The sequence below is a fragment of the Myotis daubentonii genome, chromosome 3 (genome assembly GCF_963259705.1).
Source record: "Myotis daubentonii chromosome 3, mMyoDau2.1, whole genome shotgun sequence".
Classification (NCBI taxonomy): domain Eukaryota; kingdom Metazoa; phylum Chordata; class Mammalia; order Chiroptera; family Vespertilionidae; genus Myotis; species Myotis daubentonii.
Genome location: NC_081842.1, coordinates 204,194,621 through 204,222,010, shown reverse-complemented (window position 1 = coordinate 204,222,010; position 27,390 = coordinate 204,194,621). Strand labels below are relative to the sequence as shown.

Sequence of the window (27,390 nt, the reverse complement as noted above, 5' to 3'; positions counted from 1 at the left end):
TCTATCTCTCTCTACCTCTTCCTTCCTCTCTGAAATCAATAAAAACATATTCAAAAAGAAACAAGAAACCAATAACTAGTTTAGCTATACCGAATGGGCAACACTTATAGTTTAAATCTCTTTTCTTGGCTTCAAAGGAGTGAGCCAAATTTGACAAATATAAATGGAAAACTGTCCTCTGGCCCTTGGGGACAGAAGATGATCGACATGTGGGGCAGAGTGTAGCAGGTTAGAAGGCAGGCTCTTCCTCTTGCATCCTTCCTCCACTCCTGGTTTCTCTCCTCGGGTCTATTGTTGGCCTCTATCAAGGGTACTGACTTCTAAGTCTGTTGGTTAAATCTCTTCCTTTTACAAACTGTCTAGAAGAAGCCACTTTTCCCTCAGGGAATTGTGCCAGTGGTTAATAGGACAACGTCAGGAAGTTCACTCTTACCCTGAAACCTCAATTTTTCCTGTTGCAGTTTGACTTAAAGGAAAAAATCGCATCCTCAAGCCTGACAGTGTGAAATAGCTCCCCCGACGCTGGGGTGGCCGGGGAGCCCGGGGCCTAGACTGGGGTCCTCAGGAGCTGCTTCCTCTTGGGGTGGGGTATCTGCAAATGGATTGTGTGCAAAGGACTCTCTACAAAGCTGATGTGGGTCTTAGGTTGGCTCATCATGTCCTTTTAAAGACATCTTTTCATAATACGGCTTACAGGTACATTTGGCACCTTCTCCAGGGTTAGCTATTTGCTGGTTTTAGTAGTGATGTGCCAAAGTGTTAGCTGAAACACTTGCCTCAGTTTTATAGGGTCAGCTTCATATTTGGAACAAATAAGCATGAGTATTAAATTCCTTTTGGGTCTCTACCTTCTGCAGGCAATTCTGTGTGTGTTACTCGGCTGTCCAGCTGTGCTTATGCCTGCCTAGTTGTAGTGGTTCTTTTGTGGGTGCTGTTAGAAGTAGAAAATTAAAGGACAAGACATTTTTTGATCATGCCCACGCTGGCATCTTTCTCTCTGTTTAGGTTCCTTGGCCAAGGAGGAGCCAGAGATGAGACAGGGGTTGAGATAGACCAACTTGGGTTGTAACTAGGCAGAGGAAAGGTCTGAAATCTGGATGTAAAATGGATCCCAGGGCCTCACCCTTCTAAGCAAGAACCTGTCATTGTCATGAAACTCTCTAGGAGTGAAGAACTTTCATTCTGAGAAAGCCACTCTCAATATTTGCCTTTTTCCAGAGATTGGAGAGAAGGAGGAACAAAGGTTATATGGATGGGGGTGAGGGTGTTTTTTTGGGGGGGGGTGTCTTGAAATATAGGAACAAAGCCATGAAGCAAGGCCCCGAGGCTCTAACTTCCTTTTTCAGTCAGAGTTGCTCACCTTCTAGTGAATCATCCATACACACAACAATTTATGGTCTTCATTATTCTTTAGCAAGAAATAATTTCCTACTCATCTGTCACTTTGAGACTAAGGGCCTTACACTTCCTGTGCTGAGAATATAGTAGCTCTTTGTACATCAATTCTATTTATGTCCCATTTGGGGGCTTGGGGATGCCCTTTGACAAACATACAAAAAAGAGATTTAATACAGCAAGAGCCATAGAAAAACGAGAAGGCAGAACCAGGGAACTCAGTGACCTAACGTTAGACCCTGTTACCCACAGAGCTTTGGCCTCGGTAAGTTATCACCGGCCCCCACGTCTTCCTTTTATATGTTATTCTTACTAGAATAAAAACATCCATGTAGCTTGCACAGCAAATCACTGCTCTGTAGTAGAGTCAGGGTAATGAACTCTAGGCCATGGCCTGCCTCCGGTTTTCGAAAACTACCTTCCAATTCAGGAAAGAATCTGCTCACATCATTGACAAACAAAATAAATTCTGGTATGTTTTTGTTATTTCATTTTTGTCTTAGTTTTTTTTTTTTTAAATCCTCACCCCCGGAGTGAGGATATTATTTTCATTGATTTTTAGAGAGAGTGGAAGGGAGAGGGAAGGGGGTGAAAGAGAGAAACACTGATGTGAGAGAGACAGACACATTAATCTGGGGGGCAAGAATCAAACCTGTGATCCTCCAGTGTGCAGGCCTACACTCTAACCACTGAGCAATGCCGGCCAGGGCCATTTTTGTCTTACTTTTTAAGATAAATGGAAATATCAGCCAGTGCTCATGTGGGAACTACACCTTTGCCAGGACACCACTAGGTACAGCTTTGCTGCGTGGCCCATCTGTGTTACCACTTCAGTGCCTTGACTGGCATGCCCAATTCCCCTTTCACTCACTGACTCATTTATTTAACAAATAAGTATTGAGTGTATATTATGTGCCAGGCACCAGAGATGCAGCAGGGGACAAAATAGACAGTAAGCATAATCAATATGTCAACCCCATAGTTTGCATTTTCAACCTCTTCCCTCCTTCGAGGCACAGGTGCCCCCTCCCCTCTCTGTGTCTTGATCATCCCCACCAAGGGCGAGCTCAGCCCCCACTGTGGTCACATCTGTTAGCTCTGCATTGATGGGGCTGAGCCTGGGCTCAGCTCGAGGACAGAGCCTGAGCAGAGTCGTGTGTGCATGGCTTGGAGCTTGAATGAAGGCCCAGGATTGAATATTAAAGTAGTTTTGTGGGAGAAAGCCAGTAAGAGGGAAGCAAAGTCACAGTTTCTTTAGAGTTTGTGAAAATGGGATGAACCCTCTCAATCTAATAATTTGTTAGCTTTTCTCTGTGCTATGAGCTTGGAGGACATCTAAACTGAGATCTTTGCACCTGAAAGGGCTTAAAAATATTTAATATAAGAAATATTACAGAGTAGCCTGCTGATTCACTCATCTATTTGTTCAGCAAATACAAATGCCTACCCGGAGCCAGGGGCTTGCAAGCTGTATGAGCTGCCAACCCAAATTATCCATGGTCTCTCCCTGTGAGGGATTTTCAGACTCGTGGGGCAGTTTATAATCCAGATTGCTGGCCAGTGAGCAGAAGCTTCCCTGTCTCTTTGGAATCAGGCCCCATGGGTAGTCTTTCTCTTCTTTCTCTGTTCTCCCCCTGCCTAGCATTAATCTCAGTGTGTACTTATATGTCTCTGTCCATGTTTGATGAATGTCTGTCTCTCTCACAAGAATGTTGGATCCAGAAGGGCAGGGACCCGTGTCTGTCTTGTTTACAGGGTACAAGCAGGCACTCACTCAGGAGAAACTTGTCGAATAAGCAAAAGGAGGGAGGAACAAGCATGGAGGGGGGAGATTGATGTGGGTGAGAGGCCCAAAGGGCATTGGAGTCTTGAAGAGGCTTGAGCTAGAAGAATGAGTCTTCATTCTTTGAGTTGGGCCAGGTGAAGCCAAACTCATGCACTTGTCAAAGTCCCACCCAAGCATCACCTTTGTTGCATAGCTTTGTCTTATTGCTTCTCTGTGGCTAGGTCTCTGGGACAGAACACAACAATTTGCATTAAAGCTTTATGTGATTCTTAACCTTTCTTGAGTCACAGATTCCTGTGTTAATCAGATAAAAGCTATAAACCCTCTTCCCCAGACTAATGCTCATGGTGTGCACATGTGTGCACAAAAACACACAGTTTTCCTTTAATTTCAAAGGATTCATACGCTCCCCTTCCAACCAAAAACCCCAAATCAAGAACCCTGCTTTTAAAAATGATTCACCTTGACATAGGCATGCATCCTGTTCCTCTGTAGCCCCAGTCTCAAGCATGGTTCTGGCATACAGGCAGTACTTAATGTGGAATAGTGGGTGGATGAATAGAAGGATGGATGGGTAGATGATTATGTTAAGAAGTGCCCTGATTTGCTATGACTTGTTTAGAATTGAGCTAATAATTCCATTGAGGTCATCAGGGGGAGACTTCAGCTTTGAGCACAGAATGTAGCACTCTTTATACCACTGCTCTGTCCTTGCCCTAGGAGTGTGGTTCTGCCCACACCAGGGAGGCCCACCAATTCAATTTTCCAAATAAAAACTTAGGACATTGTGTCTGACATTGATAATGGGACAGAATATTTGAAATTTGGCCTGTCTCAGAAAATCAGAGATCGTGTCATTCTAAAGGAATATAACCTAGCCCTGAGGCCAATTGGCTTGTTCTTAAAGCTTCTTTAAACCCAGAAGGGGATGATCAGGGACTAGGCTGCACTCCCCATAGAGACCAGGTTAGTCCTCCAACTCTGGGTGGAGGGAACCAGCATGGCAGGCCATCTGTCCTCCAGATTCTTCTCCATGGTCCTGTGTTGAATAAGTGATCCCTAGAAGTACTGCTGGGAGCCACTCTATGCTTGCTGTTTCACAGGACCTGGCATATATGGCATACTGTTCTTAATATGTTTGCTCACCTTCTTGGCACTATGTGTTTTAACCAGGGTCTCTGAGAAAGGTTGTTTCCCCAGGTAGGGATTTTCCCCTGAAGTTAGGGAGGGAATAAACCCTCTTAACTAAGTGCCAGGGGGGTAATTAATCACTTTAACTACGAACAATCATGCTTAAGCTACATAATCTTTACTCCCTGGAATGGAGATAAGAAACACCCTAACCTTTGGAATAGAGATTGATAGGATTGGAATCAACTGGTATAAATACAGATGTCACAAGACAGAACTTAGAAGACAGAACCAAGAAGACAGAACCTACACAGAACCTAGAGACAGAAGAACTTCGCTGGAGAGAACATGGCAAAAGATCCTGGACAGAAACTGGCAACAGAACCTAGAGACAGAACCTAGCGAGAGAACATGGAAAAAGATCCTGGACTGAACCTGACTATAGAACATGGCAAGAGAACCTGACTAGAACCTGGTGACTGAACCTGGCTGGAGAACCTGGACAGAACCTGGCTGGAGAACCTAGCGAGGGAACATGGCTACAGAACCTGGCTGGAGAACCTGGAGAACCTAGCAAGAGAACATGGATACAGAACCTGGCTGGAGATCCGAAACAGAAATTCGCTGGAGATCCTAAACAGAACTTGGCTGGAGATCCTGGCTAGAGATCCTGGCTAGGCTGCTGATCAACTGAACGCTGTCTCCGTGTCATTCCTTCTTCGCCGACTCCGTCCACACCTTTGGGGACCCCTGGACCTGCTGGGGTTGGACCCCAGCAAAGTACCTCTAAATGTTGCCTATCTTTTGCTCATTACTGTCCCACCCCCCAAAAGGCAGTATAAATCCCTGGCTTTAAAAATGTTCAACTCTAGAAGCTTGAACATTTTTGGCTTCTATTTTAATCCCTATTTTTCACATTAGGGCATTTGACAATGTTGATTTTTAGACATCAGAATAGTTGAAAACTATGGGGTAAAAAACCCCACAGTACTATTGCTTGCTTGTAAAACAGTTGTCAAGGGAATGGATTTTGCAAAAACACTTCCTCCCAGGAGAGCTCTCTTTCCATGTATCCCCACATTGAACATTATTGGCCTGCGCGATATTGATAGGCAAAGGTACTGTTGGCAGGTAATTTGTCTGGCCAACATCTCATCATGAACTGAAGCCCTTGCTGGCACGTTCTCAGGTCAGCAGCTGATGGTAGACGAAGTTCAAGTTCAATTTATAGTGCATCTGAAATGTTCTTGGACTTACAGGAATGACGGAAGAGTTCTTGGCCTTGGCTATAGACTGGGGAATAGGATTCTGTAAATTCTATTAGCAGATCATGGAGGTGCCTGATAAATGGAGCTGATATTGCAAAACATTGGTCAATTAAAAGAAAAGGTGAAGGCTCCTGGGCAGGGGCTGTGACTCAAGGTGCTCACATAAGGAGATACTTATCTCATGATGAGTGTGCTGGAGCCCAGGCCCCAGCCAGTGGTACTTGAAGAATTCGTCACCGTTAGACATGCCAATGTATATATGTGCTGCTCAGTTGTGGTCAGACCTTGCAAGTGAGGCTGGCGGGTTTAATTATCACTGGAAAGAGCTTAGTCAAGGAAGTGCTGCCCCAGTTAGAGTTATGGCCACTGACGCTGACAGGTTAATACAGACCTCTCTAGTCCCATAGCAGTGCAAGGTCCATGTGTAGACAGGAGAGTTGCTGACAAAGAGGCAGAGAGATGGCTGTGTCTCCATTATTCCCATTTGTGTGGGGGTCTATTGTATTTGCAGTAATCTTTAATTATAAAAGCTATTACCATGGGATGGACTATCAATGTTATTCGTTTTTGTCATGTTGCCTGGTAACATCCCTTGGTGCCCAAGACACACGTTTCTGTAGTTACAGGCTGAAGAAGTGAAACCTTTCTTAGCCATTTTACCATCACAATATTATAAAAAGCTATTTTGAGAGATAGTTGAGTCCTATCTGGGTGGGTGAAAAATGGACCTGATGACAGCCTGAGTCTTTAAAATTCTTTAAAGACTTTCTTAAAGTTCCCGTTTTCTGGAGACTGAATAGGAGAACCCCACTGCACCACTGGAGCTCCCCAAGGGCAGGGACCAAGGCTTAGTCTATCTTTTAAAAAAATTTTAGAGAGGGAGGGAGAGGGAGAAAGAAACATCTATGTGAGAGCAAAACATCAATTGGCTGCCTCCTGAGCCCACAACCTGGGAATTGAATCAGCAATATTTCAGTGCACAGTACAGCGCCCAACCAACTAAGCCACATTGGCCAGGGCCTAAGATTTCTTTTGAACCAGAGTAGTTCTTTGTGATGCAACATTCCCCAGTAGCAAGACAGAAAAAAAAACAAAACACACAAAACAAAAAACCCCCACTTCTAAACAGTTGACTGCATTCTGCTCTCCTCTTTTGGATAACATTCTGCCCCATTACAGACTGATCTCTACTGTGGGATCCATTCTGCATACCCTTACAGACTGCATGAGAAGGAAGAAGTTGTGAATCTTTAGGTTTTTGATGATTTCCAACCTCAGAAATGTTCACCAGTGGAGAAAATAGGAGATCAGATATTTCAAGTAGACTCTATTTGCACTCCTGTGAAGTAAGGTTATCTCCATCACCCTGCTGGTTCTGAAAATGCCCCATTAGTGGAAGAAATGGTGTCAGAGTTATCACCAGAAATACTCAAAATCATTCTCTTTAAAGGTCACACTGGTGGAATTTTCAGATAACACTTGGCATTGCTATTTTTCTTTTAAGTTGGAGGCAGCTGCTCTGGGCATAGGGAGAGGTCATCTATTGGGTTTCAGATCTCTAAGGCTTAGCCCCCCAAACGTGGTTATCATGGTTATCATTGAAAGATAATTACATTCTACATTTTCATGCTAAACTCTTGATATGGACTGATTGGCATATTTAAATCTCATCTCCTAGGCATTTTCTAATCATCATAGCCTCATTGGGGGGAAAAGCACCTAATCAAATAGCTGTTTAGAGATGCTTTGCATTTAAAAATTTTGCTGGGTTTATCTGATTTTCCTCTGGTTCTTTCCCTGACCTCAAGAAAGTTTAAACTTCTAATGGTTAAATAGCCACAGTGAATCACTCAGGAAATGTTTTTGCATTTACATTCTCTGTCTCTTTTGCATCATTTCCACCCCTGACTCCCTTTCATCACCCTGAATGAAGCTTTCTCACTTAGTGACTTCCCAGCCATGAGGGGGCCATGGAATTCCAGCTAATGAGGCTCAGCCTCTTTTTTTTTCACTGTAAGTGGTACCCGCCAGGTCTGGAATCGGATCTGAGAGTGAACAGTGATTCACATCTTTTTCAGGGTCATAAATGGGACACCAAGTCCACAGTAAAAGTAAGAGGACTTCCTTCCTCTTGCCCAGAAAAAGACAGACACAAAGAGCAGCTTCTCAGTGCTGCAGGTTGAGTCGAAGCCAACCTCCTTAGAAAAGGCACCCGAGACTTGATGTTATTTTATTAACAGTAGCTGGAGAAGACCCCACCCTGCCAGCTGAACTGATATCATTTTATGCAATGTTTTTTCAGCATTGTGCTCAGAATTGAGAAAACAGGCTGGTTTTCTTCCTTATACATGGCTGTCAGTGACAGAAATTTCACCAAGGCCTTTCTTTTGTCGGGAATGTCTGAAAGGGCCTGTCTTTGAGATTTATGAAAGAGCCCCAGTGAGCCACCACCACCCATAGTTGTACCTCAAAAGCAAGACAGGGAAGAGAAATTGTGCGAAAGCTCCATCACCTGTCATAGCCATCAGTCTGTCTGTCTGCCTTCTGTGAAAGGGTCTGTTTTGTCGGCTCTGTGGGAGCTGCCACCTTCCTGCCACAGGTTCACAGGCCCCAGCAGGAAGCTCAGATCTGGTGGCAGCTTCGTAAAGAGAAAATCCTGATTCCATTAGAAGCCACAGCAGCGGAGCTGGGGCTGGGAAATTCAGTTCTTTGGGAGTGGGATGTGTGCATTTGAGGGAGGTGGGAGGGGAAAGCGGAAAATCAAGCCAGGCCTGTCTGAGCTTTGATTCTGATCATTCAAACAATTCAAAAATCTGTGACACTTGAGCATCCGAGTTCCCTTCTCTCTCTCTCTCTCTCTCTCTCTCTCTCTCTCTCTCTCTCTCTCTCTCTCCTAGTCTGTCCCATTCATTCATCAAGATTAGAGCCTTTTTGATTTTCTTAGTTAATTATTCTGTGGTATTCTATTTCAGGGTTTTGGAATCAAATTACTTGAAATTTTACTCTCTCCAGTGTGATTAGGTGATCTTTCATAATAGAGCTGTAGAAATCCTTTCAAGATCATAGCACTTCGGCTCAGCACCATCAAGGAACGTGCCCCATGAAATTCAGTCTTATAGGAGTGAGAAATCTCCATCAGCCCGTGATTATGAATCCAGAATATCTCTGCACATAATCCATCTCCACAGACCTAGAAAAAATGAAAAGAAAACTTATGCTGAGCTGTCTGATCAATGCAAAATCAAGGAGCTTACAGGATGGCAGCTACTTGGCTTCCTAGGACCAATGAGCTCCAAGACCTGAGTCACTTTAACAGTTTTTGTAGGGCGGAAGCGGGTCTGTTTACTGCTTTGAATTCTCTCTTCTGGTGTGAATGGGTAACCTTATCAGTGGGTTTTGTAAGCCTTTCTAGCCAAAAACAAAACAAAAACCAAAATATGTACTTTGAAATCTCTGCTGATGGGTACCTAGGAGGAATGAAGAGAAAAGTCAAATGCGTTTCTCAGTTACATGTGAGAAACAGAAGGAGCTTTTATTTCAGATACTAATTAAGATCTCAGTGCAGATGTTCTCTTGGAGGCCTTCCTTGGTCACCTCCACCCACTGTCATCCCGTATCCCCTTCCCTTGCTTGATTTTTCTTCATAGAGCTTGTCACCATTCAGTTACCCTGCTCATTTGTTTCTTTCTTATTGTCTGTCTCCCACAGGAGGGAACACCAGCAATGAAGGCAGGCACTTTGCCTGTCTTATTCACTGCTGTAGGTACCAGAACATGGGGTACGTAGTGAATGCTCAATACATATTTTCTTTTTTAAAATATATTTTTATTGATTTCAGAGAGGAAGGAAGAGGGAGAGAGATAGAAACATCAATGATGAGAGAGATGCCTCCTGCATGCCCCACACTGGGGATGAAGCCCGCAACCAAGGGCATATGGCCTGATCGGGAATCGAACTGTGACCTCCTGGTTCATAGGTTGACGCTCAACCACTGAACCATACCAGCTTGCTTTAATACATATTTTCTGAATGGATTTCAGATGAGGGGAGGTTGAGGAAAGAACAAAAAGAGGCAAAGGTTGGAACTAGACCTGGGTTTGAATCTAAACCTTCCACTTATTGGTTGTATGCCCTTGGAATAGTTTCAGAACCTCTCTTAACCTCAGTATCCTTATCTATAAAATGGGCATAATACCTGCTTTCCAGAGTAGCAATGGAGGATTAAATGAGATGTATGTGATGGACTCTGACAAGGGGCTGCTACATGGAGATGCTCTGTGGCTCATTCTCCAAGCTTTGATTGACACAAGTTTACTGGACAGGAAATAGGGCCTTTTCCTGCCCATGAGTGTCCAGGAATGGAATCTCCAAGGATTCTGTACCCAGAGCTGGTTCCTCAGAGATAGTGATGCTGACTGGAAAATGAGGCTCCTGTCAGCCTGAAGCCTTTGTTCTCATCCTCAGCCAAGGGCTTCCCTGTGAACCCCAAAGGCCCAAAACAGGACACCCAGGCCGCTGACAGTCTAGAAAGTGATTATCAAGTCTGACCTTCCATATTTCAAATAGCATTGCCTCCCTGGGAAACCTGGCAACAGAAATTACTCCTCTCCATGGTCCACTCAAGGTCTCTCTACCTCTTACTTTGGTATTTTCCTTGTTTTCGCTTGAACCTGTGTTTGTTTGTTTTTTCTCCTTAATTCTTGATGTTTAGGCAAAAGAACTGATTCTGCCTCTTTCTCATTTCCAGAGGCTCCAGGCTCAGCTGGGGCAGCTTTAAAGCAGGTCATCCATTCCTTCTAGCAGACTGAGCCTCTGGGAACAGGGAATTTGGACATGTCTTGTTTTCCAGGAGATGCAGAACCTCAGGATGGGCCAGTTGGCCCAGGCACAAGGCAGCAGTCGGTTCTCGTTTTGAGTCTCGGAGTGCCATGTGCTGTCCATAGGTGCCGGGTTGATGTTTTGTTCGTGCATTCATTAGACAGCGAAGCAGCCTGGTGGGATGGAAAGGATACCACAGGCTTTTGAATCAGCCAGACCCCAGCTTCAAACACTGGCCCATCCACTTGCCAGCTGCAGAGCCCCACAAGTTGGGGAAAAGAGGCTTGTTGAGTGGGAGGCAGTGTGCTGCCACAGTGAGCGTGCAGGTTCCCGACCTTCCTCCTCATCCGTTGCCTGGATCTGCCACCAATTGGTTCTGTGTCCTTTGCAGGTTATTTAACCCTCCAGGACTTGATTGCTTCATCCAGTAAAATAGGGGCAATAATGGTAATCTGCCATGAAAAGGTTGGTGCAGGGCTTGGCTCAGTGCTCGGCGCACAGTAACTGCTCAACAGATGTCCACTACTGGATAACAGAGGAAACGCACGTAGCCATTATTATTACTATTTGACTTCCTCTGTTTGGCCAGGCTCTGTGCCAGGGGTTGGGTTGCAGAGACGAATAGGTCACAGAGCTCAAGGACACGGGAGGCAGACATGAAAGGAATTATCCTGCAGAAGGCTTAAGTATTATTGAGGGAATCTTCAAGTAGAATGGTACCATCTTCTCTGGGCTCCAAGGAGAACCACCAGGGAATGTAGACGATGCTGATTCCCATCCTCCAGAATATCGGGATTTCCTGTGCACAGAAAGGGCTGTGGTGGAATGAAAGGTGCATGGGAGCTGTGGTCATTTATTCATTCAGTTTTTCGTTGGCAAATGCAAGGGCCTCAGGGTGATAGTTAGTGTCCTATTGCTACAGTAACAAGTCACACAGACTGTGACTTAAAACAACACACATTTATTCTCTTACAAGAGGCCCAGTGCACAAAAATTTGTGCACTGGGGGGGAGGGGGGTCCCTCAGCCCGGCCTGTGCCCTCTCGTAGCCTGGGACCCCTCGGGAGATAACGACCTGCTGGCTTAGGCCTGCTCCCGGGTGGCAGAGGGCAGGCCCAGTCCCTAGGTGCAGCCCCTGGTCGGGCTCAGAGCAGGCCGATTGGGGAGGTTGTGGCGCCACCCCCTGTCACGCACAGAGCAGGGCCAATCAGGGGGTTGGGGCGCCGCCCCCTGTCACGCACAGAGCAGGGCCCATCAGGGGGTTGGGGCACCGCCCTCTATCACCCACAGAGCAGGGCCGATCAGGGGGTTGGGGCACTGCCACTCTCATACTCAGGGCAGGGCCGATGGGGAGGTTATGGCTCTACCCCGTCACACACAGAGCAGGGCCCGTGGGGGGGGGGGGTGGTTGGGGCGCCGCACCCTGTCACACACAGAGCCGCAGGGCGATCAGGGGGTTGGAGAGCTCCCCCCTATCAGGCACAGAGCAGGGCTGAACAGGAGGTTGGGGCGCTGCCCCTGTCACGCTGATCCCGGTGCCGGGAGGCCTCGCGGCTCCGCTGATCCTGGTGCTGGGAGGCATATTACCCTTTTACTCTATAGGGTAGAGGCCTGGTGCACGGGTGGGGGCTGGCTGGTTTGCCCTGAAAGGTGTCCTGGATCAGGGTGGGGGTCCCCACTGGGGTGCCTGGTCAGTCTGGGTGAGGGGCTGAGGGCTGTTTTCAGGCTGGGGGTGACTGAAGCTCCCAACTGCTCCTTTTTTTCTTTTATTCTGGGCCAGCTTTAGCTTTGAGGCTTGGCTCCAGCTGTTAGGCCTCCGCTGCTGAAAGTACATTTCTGGCCTTTGCTTACAATGTTGCGATCCTGCTGGCTGAAGCCCGGAGGACTCAAGCAGGTTTCTGGGGTTTTGTTTAGCTTCTATATTTGTTACATAGTTGCTTAGAGTTGCAGCTCAGAGGCCTGCAGCGGCAGGTGGGGAACGTTGGAGTCCTCCGTCACTGAAGCAAGCAAGCCTCATGTTAGTTTCAAGCTGCCTGGCTGCCGGCCGCCATCTTGGCTGGCAGTTAATTTGCATATCACCCTGATTAGCCAATGGGAAGGGTAGTGGTCGTACGCTAATTACCATGTTTCTCTTTTATTAGATAGGATAGTTTTGAAGGTCAGAAGTCCAAAATGGGTCTCACTGGTTTAAAATCAAGGAGTACCTTCCACTTTGCAGTCAGGGAACCGATCTCAGTGCAGTGACAGAGCTCGAATTTGCTTGCGATCTTCACCAGCTTCTTTTGTCCATTTGCGAACTCCATACCAAGATCCTAAAGATTCTCAGTAGGAAAGTGTCTCATCCGTTCTTGCTACCCCCTGTGGCCTCACAGTTGGAGCTGTTCCTTTGTTGGGCCTTTGGTAAATCCCTGTTGAGGCAAAGCCACTGGGTGGTGTGTTTCTGTCCCAGGCATCGCCATTTTCTCATGGTCCTCACAGCAGAAGGGGGGTGGGGGCCAGGGGAGAGAGGGGGCAGGGAGACTCCCCCTCTGTTGGGAATTTATTCAGCATATTTTCATGGAGGGCTTCTAAATGCTAGGCACTCTGCTAAGTGCTGGGGAACAATAGTGAGCAATGTAGTCTATATTCTGGTGGGGGAAATAGGTACTAATGAATCAATCACACAATTAATATAAAATTCTGACTTTAATATTCCCCCGTAATAGGGGCATTCAAATGACCTAGGAGTCCAGGCTTCACTAGGACATGGCAGCTAAGCCAAGATCTGAAAGATAAGTGCTATTTGCCAGGCCAAACGAGGAGTGACGGGTGGTTCAGGGAGTGGGGCTATGGTGTTAAGAGGCCCTGTCGCAGCAGGAGGAGTGGATTTTTGAGGAACTGAGAATGGAAGCTAGTGGGCTGGGACAGAGATGGGGAGGACAAGCTGAGGCTGGAGGCATGAGTGGTGGGGCTCTGCAGCTCTTGATGGGCTTTAATGAGTTTGATCTTTATAACTGATGGACGTGTGTGAGTGTGTGCTGGGGGGTGGGTGGAGATATGAATAAATTTGCATTTCAAATAATCTCCCAGCTACAGTGTGGAGGAATGTGTAGGAGGCCAGAAAGGACTCCTCCAAACCAGTTACAGGCTGCTGCAGGAGTCCCATGGAGAAATGCCAGGGGTTTGGGTTAGAGTGCAGGGAGAAATGGATGGAAAGATACTTAGTAGGTAAATTATCTAGCAACCATCTTATGGCTGCCTTTTATTGAGCACTTATTATGTACCAGCTGCTGTGCTAAACATTTCACATATGTTATCTTATTTACTCTCAGGGCTATTGTAAGGATTAAATGTTCCTGTCCTCCTTTTACAGATAAGGAAACTGAGTCTCAGAGAGGTTAGGTCACTCATTCAAGGCCACATAGCCAATAGGTGGCAGAGCCCTACAGCAGTGTCTAACTTTATTTTCTTATTAATCCTCACCAGAGGATATTTTTCCATTGATTGTATTTTATTTTATTTTTTTAGAGAGAGAGTGAAGGGAGAGACAGAGAGAGAAACATCAATGTGAGAGAGGCACATCAATTGGTTGCCTCCCGTAAGCGCCCTGACGGGGCCAGGGACAGAGCCTGCAACTGAGGGACATGTCCTGGACCAGAATTGAACCTTCGACCCTTCAGTCTGAGGGCTGGTGCTCTAACCACTGAGGAAACCTGCTAGGGCAGCAGTGTCTAACCTTGATGTGCATTTGGGTCACCTGGGGATCTTGTTAAACTGCTGGCTCTCATTCTGCAGGTCTCAGGTGAGGCTCAGGATGCTGCATTTCTAATATGCTCCCTGGGTGTGCCCATCTGCTGGCCCCCAGACCACACTTTGAGTGGCAAAGGTCTGTCTGCCTCTAGGGCCCACACTAGCAACCATGGTGCCTCAGAACAGCTAGAGATGGGGTAAGATTTCTGAGACTGATCAAATCTGAATCTCCATAGGCAGGATGTGGGAGACCTTTGTGGACCTCAGCTAGGTAGGGAGTCATATCACATTTTCATTTTCTATATGTACCTTTTTCTTCTTTCTTTTTAATATACTTTATTGCCCCCCACTGGGGATCGAGCCCACAACCCGGGCATGTGCCTTGACCGGAATTGAACCTGGGACTCTTTAGTCCACAGGCCGATGCTCTATCCACTGAGCCAAACCAGTTAGGGCCCTACATATGCCTTTCAATAATTCATTGAAACCGGAAAGTGAGAGGGTTCTACTCCTCCCCCCACTCCCAGCATATAATCAAAGTCCATCTGCATCCAGCTTCTGAACTATAGATCGGGGGTTATGTCTCATCAGCAGGCACAAATAAGATCATTTTGTGGAGCACCCATAGATGGGGTTGAATTAAGAAATCTAACAGATGATGTTCAGGTACCAAGCTGTCTGCTATTTCCCTGGGTTGTGCTAAAAGTGAAGGAAATATATCAACTCGATATTCTGATCTCTCTATCTGTGTGGTCATTAGATCCCAGGATTATTAGAGACCAAATCCTTTCCCATTCTGCCCCTGCTAACAGGCCAGGTGTCTCTGCTGGGAGATGTAAATAAGGTGTGAGCACATCTTTAATGACTGGGGAAATCCATTTCCCTTCTTGGCAGCCTCGAGTTGTTGCAACTGTGGTTCTGGGCCAGAATTGATCCTGTCTGTGTGTTTGTTTTATGTTAAAAAGAGGAGCATAGCCCTATCTGGTTTGGCTCAGTGGATAGAGCGTCGGCCTGTGGACTGAAGGGTCCCGGGTTCCGTTCCAGTCAAGGGCATATATGTTGGTTGTCGGAAGGCAACCAATCGATGTGAAACTCTCACATCGATGTTTCTCTCTGTCTCTCCCCCTCCCTTCCACTCTCTTTAAAAATCAATGGGAAAATATCCTCAGATGAGGATTAACAACAACAACAAAAAGAGCAGGCAATAAAAGGAGAATATCTCACTGTTTCCATGCTCACCTCCTTCCTCCCCAGGTGCCTTCAGAGAACTTTCCAATGTAAACTTTCTATTAGTTTTCCCCTCTGGAGGTGGTCTGCCAATATCCCATTGCCTCCCTCCTCAAATGCAACCTTTCTCTCTTGGTTCCATTGTTCTGAGGCTCCCTGGCTGGGTGGGCTTCCGTGCCTGGGTGACACACTGAATTCTAGTCACTTTTCTGCAGGAGAGAATCCTAGAGTTCCAAGACAGGTAGAAAGAGCATCTTAAATAAAATAATAATGTCTGCCTCACACTAGTAAACTATTTTTCACTTTAAGATTTCATGTCATTGTAATTTGTTCCGGTGGACAAGAAGAGCTTTCGTTTGAGAAAGAACTGACAAGATGTCTTAGGACTCAGCTCCGATTGCTCTGCCTGTCTCCCCAGCATTGGAGCTTTGTTTGCTGCCTTCGCAGGACTCGGTGAAGGGAAGGCTTTGCAGGCTATTGTCAGGTGTTCTGTGAATCCATAAATCACAGACTGATGGAAGGAAGGGGCTTCCAGAGACCATCTAGAGCTGCCTTCTGTCTCTAGCACAGACATGTGCATACACAAATGATAACTGCCTGTTGTGTAGTTCTAGAACCCAGTGGGAGCAGAGGTATAATTTCTTTTGGTATTTAGTCTCAGGTCTCTTGATTCTTACAGTCATATTCTTGATTCTGTCCCAAATTTCGCACCACAGCTCAGGCCGCCCTGGGCCCAGTCTGTTGCTTCACTGTCCTGGCCCGTGGTTTGGAAACACCACCACCACTGTGCTAGTGACGTCTGTGCTCTGGCCGTGACCAGTCACTTCCCCTGTACGGGTCTCACACAGTCCTGTACAGTGTGGCTCTGGGGCTAGATGTCTCTGGCACTCTCATTCTCTTTGACTCTGAGATTCTGGTTCTTGCTTCTACGTACGTTGTTTCCCTTGCTGATGGGCTTTCTCTCTCATCAAAACTCAGTTCCATCCCATCCACCCCATGGCCAGCCACCAAGCACTCCCTTTTGATTTAGGAGTAGCACCTTATCATTTATTCCTTATGTTTTTCACTTTAACAACCTTTAGTTTTCACAGTACAAACATTTCTAGATATTAACCATAGAAAACCTAGGTCAATAAGAAGAAGAAAAATAATTTCTGACAAACATAACCACTGTCAGCATTTTTGGTATATTTCCTTCCTTTTTTAATTTAATAAACTTATACATAGGCCAGTGAGTTTCATACTATATAGTTTAGTATCCTGCTTTTCTACTTAATATATAGCCATTGCATGGTTATTTCTGAATGAGAGCAATACCTATCCTGTCAAGCCCACTGAACTATCCAGATAAAAAAAGATAAGCTTTCCTATGTGCCGTCCTCTTCTTGTGCCCCTCGCAGTCCTACTTGGCCATCAGGACACTTGGGTACCCACAAAGCTCCCTTGGGATACAGGCTTACTCTTTTCTGAGCACCTCTGTTGCTCATAAGACCCTTCCCTCTGACCTGTTACTTATCCGGTGCCATGTATGGTTCACCTTGAGTCTCTCAGCCATATATTAAGCTCCAGAGCCAACTTTCTTGTGTGTTATTATATCCATTCAGCAAATATTTAATGAACACCAGTCATGTACCTGTGATGTCCCTGAGTGAGTTGCAGGGCTTGTGGCAATGAATAAGGGTAAGGGGACGGACCAAATAGTTGCAAGCATAATAGTTGCAAGGCTGCCAAGGGACTGGGTATCAGGAATGTGGGGTAGGAGTAGGTCCTGACTTGGGCTTGGCTGGGGAGGAGGTCTTTCTGCAGAAGTGCCCTTTCAGCTGGGGTCTGGAGGAAGACAAGCAGTTGGCAGGGAAGTAGAGGGTGGGAGTCGGAAGAGCACTCCCCACATAGCTGCAGTCCAAACTGCGGCCAAGCACAGACAGGACATCTGGTGAGTGCTGCTTTGGGTGCGTGAGAAAGAGAAATTAGGACTTCTTGGCTGGGGGTCTTTCCTGTTCCCTGCTCATCCACTGCCTGGGCTGAGCCACTCACGACTCAAAGTAGAAGACCCAAGGTTTGCGGGTCTGTGTGTACTCTGTGTGTGTGTGCGCGCGCGCGCGCATGCGATTGAGAGAAACTCTGATGGCCTTCTGAATCCAGTCCCCAGTGGCATGGGATCACTGGTGCCATCATTCCCCTTCATTGACGTGGATGGCTATGAGAACGGCCCATGTTCCAAACATCTCGGCATCCCTGCAGTGACAGCTTCTTTGAGAATATGTAGATACCCGTGATTTTCTAAATTACTCCTGTACACCCACATCTCTCTCCCTCCCGTAAGCAGAGGGGATATTGAAGATAGGGTGCTGTCTTTCCCCCTCCAGACCTCTGCTCCTTTTTTCCTGCTGTCATTTATGTTCAACACCCTCCTGCTGCTCTTCCACCCACCACCGCCCTTCCCTCCCCTCACACTGACTTACTCAAGGGGCTCCGCATAAGAGAGACTGAGGGAGGAGACCAGACTTTCTCAAGCGCTCATACCCAGCAATTAGTTTCTGTATTGGCAATTCCAGATAAATAGAAAATAACAGAGGAATGGAACCAGGACCAAAGCCCATGCTAAGTGCTTGGCATGCATTACCATGACATTTACATGTGTGTCACGTGGGCCAGGCACGGGTTGGGGGGGGGGTCAGGTCCGGTGGCCCAGGAGTTGAAAGAGCTAGATTCCAGCCCTGCTGGCTGTGCCGCCCTGAGCGTTTTCTGTTTGCGGGCCTCAGTTTCATCAACAGTGAAATGGAGAGGTACTAGGTTATTCTGCCATTTGATAGAGAGCACAGGTCGTAGATGTGTTACCTCTGCCCTCCTGGTCTGTGCAGCAAGCACAGCAGAAGTTACTGTCCTGATGTGCCTAGAAGAGATGGAGCTGCAGAACATAGAGGATGCACGTGGAAATGTCCAGAAGGAGGGGGCTGAGGCAGGAAGGGAGGCCAGAGATAGAAGGAAAACAAAAGAAAGCCTGGAAGTGAGGTGACAAAAATTAAACACATATGATAGATCAGTGGTTCTCAAGTGTGGCCCGTGGACCAGCAGTGTCACATGGGAACTTGTCAGAAAAACAAACTCTTGGGCCCACCCCAGGCTGCTGAATCAGAAACTCGGGAATGAGGCCCTTTTTACAAGCCCTCCAGGTGATTCTGGTGGGCGCTGAAGTTTGAGGGCCTATAGGATGGATGGAAGGAGGGGTGGACAGAAGAGGCTAGGAGAACCAGATGGATATGTTAAAGGCTGACCAACCAGTGTTTGTTGATCACTGGCATTTCATTTAAACCTTCCAGGATTGTGGTAAAGCAGGCCTGTTATTCCCACTTCAAAGATGAAGCAACTAAGCCTCAGAGATGTTTAGTCACTGGCCAAAGTCAAAGAGATAGTGACAGACATAGAATTCTTCCCACTATACCAAGCTGCTCCCCACCCATCTGTCCCTAGCTCCCTGCCCTGGTTCCCTCCTCGGTCCCACAGTCACCCCAGAGCTCTGCTCTGCAGCTGCCATGCAAAGGCAAAAAGGTGGCACCATAGAAGCAAATAAAGGAGACCCTGGGGAAGTGGGCTGGGCCCACTGGCACCTCGCATTCCTCCAGCTCAGTGCCAGGTGCAGCCAGGGGGCCAAACTCCAGTGCAATGCGCCCAAGGAGCTGACATAGTTGCCTTCATGTAGTAACAACTCACACGGTGACAAAGTTGACAGAGACTCATTGCCGCCTACGTGTGCCAAGCCCTGTGCTGGGTGCTGTGGGAGAAACTGAGGCAAGGTCCATGTAGTTTCTGACTTCAAGGAGTTTATAGTTCAGAGCCAGGAAAACAACAAACAACAGTGACCAGCTGGGGTACCAGGGAGCCTGGGACAGCCAGGGTAGGTCCAGCCAAGTGTTGGAGGAGTTCGAAGAGACTCATGTAGGAACAGCACCGAGGCTTTGGGGACCGTCTTAACGCTTTGGAGCCAGAGGCATGAGTTCAATTCCCAGCTCTGATTCACTGTGTAACGTTGGGCAAGTCGCCTCATGTATGACCTGTCTCCTTTTCTACAAAATGGATTTCGCTATCCTTCGCTCGGGGATTATTCTATTTGATTATAACAGGCATCATTCAGTGAGTTGTTTCCTTCCTTCAGAGAATCACCTGAGGCCAGAGCAAAGCAGAGGTGCCTTCCTGGATGAGGCGGGCCTCTGCGTTGGCTCCGGCTGTCTTCCCTAGGAAATCTGTGCCCAGGTTCTGGACATGTGGGGTTGTCCAAGGACAATGGCCTCTGGGCAGCTGTAACTAAGAATAAAATTATAGCGAGAGGAAGTCATTTTCCTCAATTTGGAAGATTATTTTTTGAATGTGATTTCAAACCCTGTTGCAAAGGGCAAAGCTGGGAGGCAGTCCGCACTCTTGGGAGTCGCCATGCTCATGTTGCCCGCCTTTTCTTATAGATGATGCAGTTCGCCTGGCAGAGCTACAAGCGTTACGCGATGGGGAAAAACGAGCTCCAGCCCCTCACAAAGGACGGCTACCAGGGCAACATGTTCGGTGAGTGGCCGTCGGGGAGGCCCACTGCCCCCCTGGTGGCTGAGCTGAACTTATTGTTGTTGTTTTTTACCTCCTGAGCTGTGTCCCTATTTCTCCAAGTCTGGGTTCCTTCTGGACTGTTCAGGTTTCTGAGCCTTCTAGATCAGGGGCAACCCTTACTCTCCTCGCACACTTCTTTGTATGCCCTGATCACTTATTTCTTAGATCAAACAAACTTGGAAATGTAAGTGGGGACCGTGAGTGATGGAGACTCGTTTAACCCACCCTTCCAAGGATAGCTGTAAAACGACATTGGGTGTCTTCACAGAGAAACTGAACACATTTCCAATGAGATGGCCGCATACGCTGCCTTCAGGTCCAGGGGGGTGTCTCTCGCTCTCTGACTCGGTGAAAGTGTGAGGGAGTAGCACAGGTACTGCTGTGTGTCGGTGACTTGTCTTTGGCCTGCGATCCTCCTAACCCAGCACCTCAAAAGCCTCCCTCAGCCAAAGAGACTGCAAGGTGCCTTATTGTGGGCAGAGCCTTGGGTTTCAAATTTAACACCCATCCAAGTTGCCAGCTCCCCTCTACGCAGGTCTCTTATGTGAAAAGATGCTGGAGGCAGCCTGACTCCCTTCTCCCCTGAGAGGCAGGAGCTAGCTGGGGCTGGAGACGGGAAAATTCAGTACCTGTATTCCTCACCCCTTAGAGACATAGGCTCCTGAAATCGAGACCCAAAGAACCAAGTCAGATCACAAGTCCCAGGAAAATCTCAAAAGCAGGTTTACAAGGGGCGGCCCCCCAATGTATGGCCCTGGCAGAAGGACTTGTGTTGTGGGAAAAGGGACCTCCCTGCCTTCCTCCCAGCGGTTCTCAACCTGTGGGTCGCGACCCCTTTGGCGGTCGAACGACCCTTTCACAGGGGTCGCCTAAGACCATCCTGCATATCAGATATTCACATTATGATTCATAACAGTAGCAACATTACAGTTATGAAGTAGCAACAAAAATAATTTTATGGTTGGGTTACAACATGAGGAACTGTATTTAAAGGGCCAGAATGTTGAGAACCACTGCTTACGCATCCAGCTTCACAACTGTTTTGGCTGTTCAGACAATTCACTCCCCTTGTGAGGAGGGGGGGTGTATTTGAGTAGCTCCCCCACTCCCCAATTATTATAGGACTGTAGGGAATTGAGAATGTATCAAAAAAATGTAAAGCAGGCCAAAAAAATCTCTTTCTACCACATAGATGCAGCCTCTATTGACAACCTGGCTCGTATCCGTCCAATCTTTTCTTCTGTGTGCTTTTCTCTCCTTCTATATACAATTTTATGTCCTTTTTGCTTTCTTGACTTAATGTTATATCATAAGTGTTTCCCTAACTCATTTAAATTTTTTCATAAAGAATGCTTTTAGTGGTTGCAATTATTGCCGGGATGTGCCATAATTCATTTAACCATCCACTAATGTTGGACAAAGGTTGTTTCCAATTTTTTGCTCTTAAAAATAATGCAGCAATTATCATCTTTGTGCATAAAATGTTGTCTTAGGATAAATGCCTAGAGAAGACTCCTGAGTGAGAGGGGAGGGTGACAGATGTTTCTTTACTCTCAAATAGGCAATGTGTGGATTCCAGGTTAGGTGCACAGCTGCCTTGCCTGCCTAGAACACAGACTTTCCTCACAGCCCACATCCACACTGGGAAAGATGGCTGGTGTGGATCTCGGCTGTTGGAGCTTTGGCTTCTAGTTTAAGTCAGGGATGTGATCCAGGAGGCTTCTTCTCTCTTTCTTCCTAACCATCTGCAGATAGTCAGAGAATTGGTGGAGGTTGGGGCAAGGCTGTTGATTTCTGACCCTGCACAGCATGGGTGTAGCTATTAATCAGACTGTCAACCGGAGTAGAGGGAGTGCCATGGGGAGCACTCTGGGAGGGATTAGGCTAAACCAAGTCCCATTTTGCAAAATTCCTCAAGGCCCCAGATGTAAACCTCAACCCTCCTGCCCCTTTCCAATCAGTGAGCATGAGGGGGAGTGGGAGCCTGGAATGGTGGAAAGACACTGGACCTGGAGTCAGAAGACCTGAGTACCAGTCCTCACTCTGCCTGAACTATCTGTGTGACTAAATTCAGGTCACAACCTCTCTGGGCCCCTGTTCGTTCCCTTCACACAGGGGCTGCTATGAAAGTGTGCCTGAACCTGCAAGTATTTGTAAGTGATTTACAATTTCCGTTGCAAGAAATGTGTTTGGCAGTTGCCCATGTGAACCCATAGAGTAGTGGTTCTCAACCTTCTGGCCCTTTAAATACAGTTCCTCATGTTGTGACCCAATCATAAAATTATTTTCGTTGCTACTTCATAACTGTAATGTTGCTACTGTTATGAATCGTAATGGAAATATCTGATATGCAGGATGGTCTTAGGCGACCCCTGTGAAAGGGTCATTCGACCGCCAAAGGGGTCGCGACCCACAGGTTGAGAACCACTGCCATAGAGCGTTCTGAGGTCCCATGGGTTATCTGTCTCCCAAGTGTGGCTTTGGCAGAGCCCTGGGTGCCCCAATACCCAGTGCCTACAGCAGTCCTGGCAGTGAGCAGAGTCTTCCTTCTGCAGTAGAAAACGAGCCACAGTGGGCCCGGCCCCTGGGAAAGGAGGGTGTGTAAGGACCCAGGCACCAGCCGGGAGAGCTGGGCTTGATTTACTCACTTTTTCACTCAACAGATGCTTATTGGGTGCCTTGCCCGATGCTGATTACTAGGGATATGGGGTAAATGGCACAGCAGAAACTCCACCAGTTCTGCCAAGACACACACTGGCAACCCCCCCGGGTCCCTGGGGTCTATCCAGGTGCTCTCAGAGCGAGGGACAAGTAGAAGGTGATCACAGGTGAGCACGTGAGCAGTCCTTCACTGGCTTTACTAGTAGATTCTCTGCCTCAAACCAAACAGACCAGGGTTCAAATTCAGACTTCACAACTTCCTGGTGTGTGACCTTGGGCAAGCCATTTCTGTCTGAGCCTGAGTTTTTCTGTAAAGTAGAGCTAATAAAGACATCAACCCCCAGCCCAGGCCTGCCTGACATACAGCACCTGCTTAACTGGTAGGGTTATGATTACTGTTACCACAAATAGGTCTTGTGATGCAGAGAAGAGGGCTTAGGGGTAATCTAGGAGCCTGGGGGAGGCAAGTTTGGGGTAGACCCATGTGGGGCTTTGAAGCCAGGTGATTCCCAAAGATTAAAGGAGATGAACTGGCCTGAATTACACTGCTTGTCTTATCCCACTTCTTTTTCTGGACTCATGTGGGTGGCTGGGCAACATCATTCCTGGACCCTGGCTGTTGCCGTCATCAGTGACCTCCAATAAACTGGGCCCTGGTCTTCCTGTGTGGCATTGCACCAAATTGAATCCCCCTCCCAACCGATCATGTGCCCCTCCCTGAATATGTTCTTACTTTGTGACAAGACCACTAGGTAAGGTGTCTCTCAAGCCAGTTCTTGTGTCCTAAGCAATTCAGTGTCAAAACGGCTTCCTTTTTACCAGCCTCCTGCTGAGCAGGCCCTGTCAGGAAATGTTCCCAAGACTCCAGAGGCTGTGAGCAAAGAGGACACAGCATGCTGCTTACCTGGGCTCTGGCCCCTTTCCCTTTCCTCTGAGAGGTGGCCAGATGGGACAGTAAGTGTCCAGAGGGGGTGGAGAAGGTGGGAATAGCATGGACTGAGGACCCAGTGGCCTGAGTGGAAGCTCTGAGTTGCCATTTAGCAGCTGAGTGGCCTCTGACTGCAGAGTGGGACAGAGGCCACTGCCTCCTGAGCTTGTGGTGACAATTAGAAGACGTGTGCAGGGCCCACTCCCATGCCGGGCACAGAGCTGGCACTTGATGGCAGTGCTCTTATTACCATTAAGTCACAGAGGGGAGCCTGCCACTTGCAGAATGGAATCCAGGAGTAGAGAGTAGAGGCACCAGCCATAAGCAGCAGAGGCCCACCTTCCTCGCCTATAGGAAGGGGCTGCTGCTAGGATGTGGGGGAATTTCAAATAAGCTAAGTGAAGAGCATGGACTATTGGGGCCAGGCAGCTTGGATTTGCATGCTGTTGTGCCACTGCCTAGCTGTGTGATCTTGGGCAAGTTGTTTAACCTTTCTGGGCCTTGGCATCCCAGCTATAAAGTGGGGACAACAGTACCTGCTCACAAGATTGTTTTAAGAACTAAATGAGTAAATACATGAGAAGTGCTCATATTTATGCCTGGCACATAGGCAGCAGCATTCTTCAAATGCAGCTGCTCTGAGGAGGATATAAGGCTCTTGGGACAGTGCGCTTCTCCTGCTTTGACCAAGGTGTGCCCAAGCCCTCTGGACCCAGGGACCACATGAGGACTCCAGGATTTTGCCAGCCTGATCCCTCTTTTACATTCCCCCAGCCCTTGAGCGTCCATGGCAGAGATTGTGTATGGGCAGCCCACTGGTAGGCATTGTACCTCTCACCCCTTCATTTAAGCAGCTTACAATTGCATTTTTAACAGGAGAGAGGCAAAGGAAGATTAGGGTTCAAGGCTGTGAGATAAATCGGCCTCCTGCTAGCATTAGGGTTTCTGGGTGAGGAGTTAGTGACACCTCACACTGGGTGCCAGCTGCCAGCCTTGAAGCACTTAATGAGCATTCATGCTCCCAAGAAGCCAGAGCAATCTGTGAGAATTTCATCCTGCTTGGCAGTGGGGAAATCTTTCCAGGGCACAGAGTGCTAGGAGGTGGCCACTGAGAGGCCCTACAAGGCAAGTCTGACTCCCTCATCTTAGAGTTGGGGTAATCAAGCTCAGAGAAGGGAAGGGTGGCACAGCATATTGATTCTAGGACTGGCACCACCCTCTCTGAGATTGGTGAAATGTCCAAGGCCAGATTGTTGAAACATGGGCCTGTGGTCATGGCCAAGTCACCACCAGGAACTAGACATTCTCAAAACTTGAGCAGGAGCCAGCTGTGGGGAAAGTGTATGATTTGGGGGCCACGATGCTACTGCTCCCTGTACTGGGCACATCAGGCATTGTCGCTACACTCTCTTGTATTCTCCTCACAGCCTTTACCTATCTTATCCTCATTCCACAGATGAGGAAACTGAGACGTGGTGACTTTTGGGACTTGCTTGGTCACACAGTTATCAAGCAGGGACTTGATCATAGGTCTGTTGGATTCCAAAACCCAATTCAGCCACCATGCTGCCTGTCCCCCAGCGATCACATACAGTGGCCATGGAGAAGGGAACTGGGCGGAGGGATGGCCTCAGGGTGGGTGGTATTGCATCTTTACTCCTCTGCCCTCCTGGGAGCCGGGGAAGATGTGTACTTCATGGCCAGGTTCTGCAGCCACCCATCTGTAGGCATCAGTATTTATTGGACATCTACTGAGTGTTCAGGGCTTGGAAAAAAGATTCAGGTTTCCCTCCTTTTTCCCAGCACAGGAAAATATTTTAACCCTGTCCAATAACCTAAAAACACCTCATTGAAAGCCGAGAGGTGCATGGATTTGGGAACCAGACAAGCCTGAGTTTGAATTCTGGCTCTGCCACTTACTAGTAATGTGGCCTGGGCAAGTTTCTTAACCTCTCTGCACCTCAGTTTCTCCATCTGTACAGTGAGGATAATACCTATTTCACCTAACAATTGTGAGGATTAGATAACGCGGATATTTGTAAACACCTGCCCATTTACACTCACTAGCTGTAAGCTGCTGCCATTGTTATATTTATTATAAAATAATTGTGAGAATAATTGTATTCCAAGGAAAGGATCATAAGAGGCTTTTGGTAAGTTTTATGCAATGAAAGAATTGCCTCTTGCAGCGTCTGCCTGCCCCACGTCTTGGGTTTGGCTGGGGAAGGCTGGGCCCTGCTTTGCTCTCTCTTCCTCTCATTCTCTTCACTGCCTTGACCTCTTCCTCTGTCACAAAGTGCAGTTAGAATCTGACCCTGTAAGAGCAGCCATCCTGCCTGGTCAGCAGATGTGATCTCAGGCATCTTCTCTGTGGAGGACGGAGGTGCTTGCGTGGCCAAAAGCAACGCCCCCTCTCGAGCTGGCCCAGGATGACTGTGAGAGCCCCAAATTGGATTCTGCCTCTGCCCTGTGAATCCCTGATAGAACTGCCAACCAAATCCCTATTTCGAGGGATGATTTATGACCCTGGGTGAGTTAAGAGGCAAAATGAACAGAGCATGATTTTCAGATCACGGGCTGGGAATGCTTGGCCTTGGCAGAGAGAAAAATCATCTTTGCCTTGTAAACGGAGCAAATATGATGTTGAAGAGGGAATAAATCCAGGCCCCAGGATGTCATTTTTACAATTGCTTTTTGGCGTGTGACTCAGTAGTGCCTTCTGCAAACTGTTCGCAGTCTGCTACACGTATACGCCAGTCTCACTGGGTCTTTTTGTGGGTGACAGTTTCTCTACCAGTGTGGCTGCCTGGGGAACTGCACACTTTGCCAGTTTGTGAAAACCACCTGCTTCCCCAATTTTCCTCAAATCTCCATGTTGTTTCCACAGATCTCTGGCTTTGTTTCCGGGAGGCAGCAGTTTTGACTTTGGATATATGCCCAGGTTCAAAGCCCCAGCATTTACCATCTGAATGAAATTGGGCAAGTCACCAAGTTCTCTGAACCTCAGTTTACTCATCTGTAAAAAGGGCAGGGGGCAGAGTTAGGTAGCCCCAGAACACTTTCTAGCACATAGTAAATCCTCACAGAACATGAGTTTGTGTGTTTTTTTTCTCTGCACACACACACATATCCTTCCTAATTTCCTTCTCTTCTCCCCTTTTATTGGGTATCAGCGTTCTTTGACGCATCTGGCTGAAAATACTGCAACCTCTTTTTATGAGTTTTGTTTCATGAGCTCTTTTTCTTTTCTGAAGAAGAAAAACAAAATACCAAGTGTCCACAGTCCTTGGGAAATCACTGCCAGGCCGTGGCGCACATTCCTGACCCAGGCCTCGAGTTTGTTTGGAGAAAGAGCCGTCATCAGCCTTGGAAGTGGTGATGTTGCAATTCCTTGGATAGAATGGGTCAGTCTTAAGGGCAGCAGAAAAACCTTCCCGGGAGTCACGTGTTTTTGGAGCCCTAGTTGCTCCATCTGGAGGCCAGAGACTGTCACATTGCAGAGCAAATGGATTAGAGGCACCTGGCACCGGCAGACGGGCCCTTAGCACAAGGAAGGGAACGGGATTAAAACATGAGCCCCCCATATGGGAAGGAGAGGCAGAACTGGCAGTCACAGGTCAAATGCTGTCACCCAGGATGGTCTCCCTGTGGCCTTGAATGACATATCCATGAATCTTCAGCCACTTTCTGAAGACCAGGAGGTCCCCATGGGAGCACACTGGGGATTATCAAAGCAAATCATTCACCTCCTAATTAGCCTGCTTATTTTCACACTCTGGTCCCGCTGACCACTCATGGCATGCTGCTCCGCACCCTCCTGCCTCAAAGACTTTTTCCCCAAGCAGTTTCTAATTA

General features: G+C 47.5%; 1 protein-coding gene across 3 annotated transcripts in view; it reads left to right on the top strand.

The window, feature by feature from the left end:
- The window catches only part of MAN1C1 (mannosidase alpha class 1C member 1), a 134,312-nt gene that overhangs the window by 32,150 nt on the left and 74,772 nt on the right, over nucleotides 1–27,390 (top strand). For all 3 annotated transcript variants that reach the window (XM_059690742.1, XM_059690741.1, XM_059690743.1), the window contains exon 2: nucleotides 19,811–19,907. In XM_059690742.1, the coding sequence (XP_059546725.1) occupies nucleotides 19,811–19,907 (97 nt within the window). The remainder of the gene's footprint in view (nucleotides 1–19,810; nucleotides 19,908–27,390) is intronic.